Below are 7,369 nucleotides of genomic sequence, written 5' to 3'. Positions count from 1 at the left end.
AACCAAGTTCTTTCTCCTCTCATCATGCAAGAAACAGACCCACGTCTAGTAATGTTGGGTCAAAGGAAGATATTCAAAATATTGATACTTTAAAAGTTTTAATGAAATGTTAATCAAAGGTGGTTTGTGATGATTTGCTTTCTATGACTCTTCTTAATCATGATGGCAATTTCTTAGGGAGAGCGTGAGAGCTCTCTTTCACAACCAAAAAGTTTTCTTTTATAACAAACAAAATTCTTAAAACTATTTTGAGGTTTTAAAAATTGCTGGTTGAATTTTAAAAATTGCATTTCAGTAAGGGGTTTGAGGGATGGTTTGTTTTTCTCCTGAATTTTATTCCCAAAAACTTGAATTGATTTTTTAAATTGTTATTCATACTTAATAGCAGTCTTATGAAAGATGGCTAAACCTAGTGAGATGGGACACGTATTTAGTTAACTTTCCCCCATGGCAATAATAAATATTAGGAGAGTTTTCATGGCTGTGTCATATCTACCTAGTGATGAAGAATTGGCGAGACTTATATGATTATAGAAGTGTGACTTGTTACACATTATAATAGCAACTGTATGGTAAGAACAATGTAAACAGCTTCTCCTTGCAGCAGATCATCATTAGAAGAACCACTGCCTTGCAAGTCTGGAAGAGCTTCCTTGTCCCTCAAAAAAATAAGTCCTGGTCCCGTCCAAAAAGCACACAAAAAGACCCCTAAATCGACTCCTCGTTAAACACCCCCCTCAAAAGTTTATAAAAATACTGAAATAACATTCTCACAGAAAAAGCAAAGTCTGAGTTTAGAGAATGAATATCAAGTACATGCACAAAAGCTTTCATTTCACCCGTATATAAATGGCCCTACAGAAAGATAGGAGAGAAAACTACCAACTACATAACACAGTCTTTGTGGCACCTCACTAGGAGCAGGGAAGGAGGAAATAAATAGTCCATAGGGTAAATCCTCTGTCCCATAGTTCAATCAGGGAGATCCCACAGTGTCACAAGGCAGTAAATGTCCAGATATCTTTTCAGATAACTTCCTGAGTTTTGGAGTGTTCTTCAGAGTGTCTCATCTTGCTCCTTCCAAATGCCAACACAATTGCCTTCAGTGTCCTCAGCCTGAAGTCAGCCTTCCTGCAATACGAATCAGAACCTGTTGTATGGCTGGATCTCATTAAAAAAAATAAGACGACTCCTAGAAAGCAATTTATCAGATAATTTCAAGGGAACATCTCAAATGATCAGTGCCTTGTATACTCAAGATTTATAGAGGGAAATAAAAGATCATGTAGTCCACCCAGCACATGATGTAAATGTTCTGAAATTAGATTGTAGTGGTGGTTGTGCAACTCAGTGAATATACTAAAAACCATTGAATTATACACTTTAAATAGGTATATTTTATATTACATAAATTATATCTCAATAAAGCTGTTTTAAAAGTTGGTGTTAAAAGAAAGGAAACAATGGCTCAGCAGGAACTTACAATAAACTTCATACTACTGAAGATCATGTGCGGCATCCTTACTAATTGTCTTCGATGAGGAAGGAACTAGAGGAATTTTGGTTAAAGGTCATTGGCGATTTTCTCATCATAGGAAAACTATGGAGATTGTGTGCTTAGATCTCCTGAGGACAGGTGGAATGTGGAGGACCAGTCATAAGAAAAAAGAGCACTGGCTTGATCCAGTAGGATCTCTACCTAACCTAATATTCTGTTTATAAAAATGATTCAGTAGGGAGGCAATGGCTGCCCTCCATAACATTACTTTTAGGTTAGGAATGTGACACCAATTTCCCCAAATCCTTTTTCTTAATACACTATGGACTGTTGACTAATAAATTTATCTAAATCCATCTTGAATCAATTTATATTTTCAGCTTGTTCTAACAAATTCCATATGTTTCCCAATTTGCTTTGGATGATTTGAACATACTTTTTGTGTGGAGGCAAAGCCTGACATATAGAACCCTGAGGTCCGCATGTCTCTGATATTCACCACCCTCTCCTCCATGATGCTGTCAAAAGCCTTTTTTTTTTTTTTTTTTAAGTAGGGGCAAGAGTTTCCAGCTCTGCTTCTCTATCTACATGTCTTTTGCTTCCACTGCCTCCTCTGAGTTTGGACCCTGATTCTAGCTTGGAAAACTAAGCTGATGGGTATAGCGTACTGTTATGTTGGATACAAGCAACAGTCAAGGGTCCCTGGACATCACGTCTGTATACAGACATGGAAACCTTCACTGAGTTTTAGAACCCATTCGGTTCAGTTTTATACATCATAAAACTGATGTCCAAGGAGAAGAGACCACTTGTCCAGAGTCACAAAACTAGCCAAAGACAAGACTAAAAGTGATATGTCTTGATTCCCAACCATTCTACTTTCAAAACTACCAGGCTGCCTTGTGGACTCACTATAACACCCATCTCAGCCGCTTTCAGCCTCCCTCTTCTGATTTTATTTGTGGTTTGACCAGCACTGACCTCACCGTCCTGTCTGGTCTCAACCATGTCAGCTTCATCCTGGTCTGGTTCGAACACGGTGCCTCGGTCAACAACATCCACACCAGCCTGCACCCTGGGCTTCTCATTTTCCCACTTGGCAAAGCCTTTGTCCTTTGCTGCTTTGTCATGGAACTTGGATTTCATTTTGGGGAAGGTGTGGGACCCTGAGTCCCCCCAGCCAGCCTCTGACCACACAGGCTCGGTCTGGGTGGCCTGGCTGGTGGTGGCCCGCTGCAGCCGCACGGAGATCTTGCGAGAGGAGCCTGTGACCAGTGTGATGGCTCTGCTGTCCAGGTCTCGGTGTCCAGCTGCCACGCCAGGGAACTCGAACACCTCATCCTGCACTGGAAGGGGAAAGATTACTGTGATTATTGTGATTAATCATACATCTGACTGCTTCACAGCAAACCGTCAAAGTGGGTGCAAACAACAGGAGTCCTACGGGCAATGTCCTAGAGGAACAGACCAGAGGCGAAATGAAATTGACCTCAGGTGAACTGCATGTTATTGAGACCCAAAAGCCAAAAGGAGCATGTAGGGTTCAAGGGTCTTTAGCCACTGCTGCTTACCCTGAAGACCTTTATGTTTATAATGGCTCTGACTAGCTTTAGATCCAGAACCCAACCAAAGTGCAGGCATGGAAGGTGAGCAGAGAGAAATCGCAGTAGGAAAGAAAGTCGAGGACATTACCTGGAGGCAACGAGGGACTTCCAGGCAGTGACCCATGACTGCTGCCCAAGGAGGGCGCCCGGGCAAATCTCCGGCAGGCCAGAACCAGGAGGTCTTTGCACTGTTTATGACAGTTGGCTCCACAGTCTGAAACAACCAAAAGTATCACAGGTGATTAGTGTGAACCACATGTCAGGTGCTGACCAGGCTTCCAGGTTGGCGTTTGGGCTCTCACGCCTCCCCTCCCCTCCCCTTGTTTCTGTGTTTAATCTCAGGTCCACAGGGTATGTCTAGGACTAGTAAAAGGGCCGGTGGGACTCTCTTCCCTTCCTGGGGTTCCTAAAGTTCTCTCTTATATTTGTTCAGCTGCTTCTTCTACACAGTTCACTGAAGTGCTGGGGAGCAACAAGCAGGGGCAACCTGAATGGGGAGTTGCCTCTGCCCAAAACTAAATGCAAATTACATGGGACTGGGGTTCTTCTCCAGACCAAGATGGATTCCCCACAAAGAGGCTCCCTGAGACAGAATGAGGGTGAGAAGCCTCAGCATCTAGTCTCTCCCAGGACCTACAGTTGCCTCTATTTACAGCAAGATGTCCCTCCATTCAGTATTTGTCTGCATTTTCTATTCTTCTTCATTTCCCAAAACCTTTTCCAGAGCAAGCGATTATATCTTTTGCTTCCTTTCTTGGCATAGAAACAGAAGACAAGGTGAGCATATGCTCAATAAACATGTCTCAGATTTGACTATGGCTTGGAAATGGCATGCAGCAGATTCTGTGGCCTTCCCATTAGATGCTTTAGTTAAGAAAGTAGATATTAATTGCTACTTGGGGTACAAAATTTTGGCCACTTTGGAAGATAGCAACACAATTACTTCATACGACGAGGGTCCTACATTTCTCTTAGAATCACTGAACAGATATGATCATTTTATAGGGTATATTTCTCTCACCATCAAAGAGGAATTTTCTCACTATTTCCAATACCCTTTTTCCCCTAAATGGTCTTGTTTCAAATGGTTTTTTAATAACATCAGGGAAAGATCAAATTGCAATGACATGTCTGGTCTATTTTAATTAGACTTTTCACCCTATATGTCTTTAAGAGAAAATACCATCTGAACAGAGATCCTAGGGTTTAATTGATTTTCATCTTCACAAAATTGTGTATGTGTGTGTTTGTATGCGTCTGTGTGTATCTAGGGGATAAGGGGCAGAAACCAGTATCTCTGCTGCTTGAAAGTAAAAATTCAAGTTAGACTAAGTCAACTGATTCAGAGAACAAAAGGGAAGAGTTTTTTTTGTTTGTTTGTTGTTTTTTGAGCACTAAAAGGTGGCTCCCATAGAGGTTCAAGGAAGTTCCCTGTTCATGTAAAATGAGGGCCAAATACTGAAAGACAGTTAGAGAAAAAAGGCATCACAAGGGAACATTATTAATCTGAAGGCATTCTGTGGTTAAGATATTTCATTTTGTGGCTTTATTATATTTTTCAAGAGCATTATCAGATTCTTAAAAGAACCAGTATAAACAGTCTGCATAAAATATCCAGCAGTTTTCTGAACACCAATAATGTGTAATAATCATGTATCTACAAGTAGCCAAACATTCCTATTGCATTTATCAAATATATATTTATTCAATTGCTATAAATTTCAATTAAATGGGGGAAGTATATGAACAAATTCATTGAAAGGGGCAAATGCATCTCCTCTTTTCTCATCATCATCTGTGATTTAGTAGAGAAAGGAATAGCTATGTGAGAGTAGAAAGAAATGCATATGTATTACAGAAATGAGCATGGGTTTTTTTTTTCCCTTGAAGGACAAAGTTCTATATACAGTATTTCCATTAGGCTTGCCCTCCTCAGAATTCCCACCTTAAATGTGTGCTGATGATGGGCAAGACATCTTAGAGATGGGGGTTAGATGTGTGTGGGATAATAAGGTGGTTTCCTTGCTCTTTGTAACAAGCGATAAAACTCCATCCTGGGATCTCCAAAATTTCAGGGAGTCCTTTACTGGACCATTAACTCTTCAGTTGCCAGAAGCCCCAGAGCCCCAATTTCTCTGTGATGCCAAGAGCTTTAAAGTTTCCCTCAGACAAATATGATTCCTTCCCCAAAAGTCACATTTAAAAATTTTAACAATGGGAGATTGGGATCGACATATATACACTACTACATATAAAATAGATAACTAATGAGAACCTACTGTATAGCACAGGGAACTCTACTCAATGCTCTGTGGTGACCTAAATGGGAAGGGAATCTAAAAAAGAGGGGATATATGTATACATATAACTGATTCACATTGCTGTACAGCAGAAACTAACACAACATTGTAAAGCAACTATACTCCAATACAAATTAATTTAAAAAATAAAATAAAATAAAAATTTTAACAAAGTAACATTTACCTTTGCATTTGTATCCTTGCTTGATTATGCCCCAGAGCTGTAACAAAAGACAAAGGAATGTCAGGGAATCTGGAGAGAAATCTGGAAAGAAAACAAGGCCACAGAGAAGGAAGTCCTGGGAAGCATGATGCCTGGTAGAGCACAAACAGGATGTAGCTGCTCCTGACACCCTTCCTGTCAGATAGAAGGACCCTCTCCCAGCCCACCCCAGCTGGGGCAATAACAGGAGTTTTGCTTCCCTTTTCTTTCTGGGAGCCAAATGGGAGCTGGGATGGGAAACTGACGTTGGTGCCTTTATTGGACTTGGGCATAATGCGCTCTCAGCAAAACTCACAGGGAGACTCTGTCACTCTGCCTTTGATAGCCCCTGGCTCCCTCTGCTTTTTTAAAAATCACACTAGCTGCTCTTGGCGCCCCCTACAGTACATTAAGGGACCCAAGCAATGCATTCCACTAAAGCATTTGGATTTTGCTTGATTCTTTTCTGAGAAGCATTTCTACCTTGAAAGAATACAGAAGAGGAAAAGATTTTGCATTTGTTCATGCATTTATTCTCCGCATTTGCTGCGTGTTTGGCCTGTGCTGGGGCTGTGGGAGATGCAGAAAAGGCCAACCAAGTAAGGAGTAGGATGTAGGAAGTGACGAGAGTCTCAGGAGAGATGTGAGGGCCTACAGTTCAACAAGGGAGTGTTTGCCCAGGCGGTTCAGGGGCATCATGCTGGTGGTGGTGTCTTCACAAACCTCTGCCACACTGTAATCTCTGTGAAGAAGGGGACTTCCCACATTCTTTCCCAGGCCTCCTGCAGCACTTGCATGTGGGAACCAGGGGCATCAGGAACATACAATGCTGATGAATTAAACGGGCTTAGCTCAAGTTGGAGAAGCTCCATTTCTACACTTTGAGTGGTTAGGCTAAGTGGCTGATATCTACCTAATAAAATAATTTTGAAAGAAACAGGGCTGGTGGGCTACTGGCATTGATGGGAGTGTTGTTCACAATGTGTTACAGGGGAACAATGCCCTGAGTGTGGGCCTCATGGCCCTAGGAGAGTAGCTGCTGGTGGGAAGGGATTCAAGGCATTGGGAAAGTTGCTCCTTACTCTCTTTCTGACAAGGAAATTCCATCAGTGGAGAGTGATTCCTTTGAGCCTTACAAGTTACTTGGTCGTTCAGAAAACATTATTAAGATGCAAATGTCTCTTCGGACAGAGCAACCCTTTGCCTTGGAGACAGGAAGGATTATTAAGACAACTAACTGGAAGCGAGGCCTCAGGTGCCTAGGATGACTGGAAAAGGGATGGGGAGGTGTCAGTACAGAAAAGGGAAGTGGGTGGGTAGGCCAATCACATCTGTCAGAGCTATAAGGATCTTTACGATAATCCAGTTTGCTTCCCTTTTATAAAAGATGAGTGTGATGATGCAGGAAGTTAAATAATTTGCAAGGTCCCACATCTGGGAAACTTTGTAGCGATGAGAAATCGTTTCCTCACAGAGCCCTTGGTAATAGTAATAACAAAAATAACAATGATAGCTAACATTTAATGAACTCTTGCTATGTGAAAGGCACAGTTTTAAGCTATGTGTAGCAATTCATTTTTAAAATTAATTAATTAATTAATTTATTTATTTATTTATTTATTTTTGGCTGTGTTGTGTCCTCGTTGCTGCACACGGGCTTTCTCTAGTTGTGGCGAGCGGGGACTACTCTTCGTGTGGTGCGCGGGCCCCTCATTGCGGCGGCTTCTCTTGTTGCGGAGCACGGGCTCTAGGCGCGCGGGCTTCA

General features: G+C 41.7%; 1 protein-coding gene across 2 annotated transcripts in view; it reads right to left on the bottom strand.

The window, feature by feature from the left end:
* Window positions 1-595: 595 nt before the first annotated feature.
* RASGRP3 (RAS guanyl releasing protein 3) overlaps window positions 596-7,369 on the bottom strand; it is a 41,668-nt gene continuing 34,894 nt past the window's right edge. For both annotated transcript variants that reach the window (XM_055089112.1, XM_028496965.2), the window contains exons 14-17: window positions 5,587-5,623; window positions 3,191-3,316; window positions 2,480-2,844; window positions 596-1,131 (exon numbers count right to left, since the gene is read on the bottom strand). In XM_055089112.1, the coding sequence (XP_054945087.1) occupies window positions 1,123-1,131; window positions 2,480-2,844; window positions 3,191-3,316; window positions 5,587-5,623 (537 nt within the window). In that variant the 3' untranslated portion in view covers window positions 596-1,122. The remainder of the gene's footprint in view (window positions 1,132-2,479; window positions 2,845-3,190; window positions 3,317-5,586; window positions 5,624-7,369) is intronic.

Source organism: Physeter macrocephalus, chromosome 12, assembly GCF_002837175.3.
Source record: "Physeter macrocephalus isolate SW-GA chromosome 12, ASM283717v5, whole genome shotgun sequence".
Classification (NCBI taxonomy): domain Eukaryota; kingdom Metazoa; phylum Chordata; class Mammalia; order Artiodactyla; family Physeteridae; genus Physeter; species Physeter macrocephalus.
Note: the sequence above shows the minus strand (reverse complement) of the source record. Positions and strands in the feature narration are given on the sequence as shown.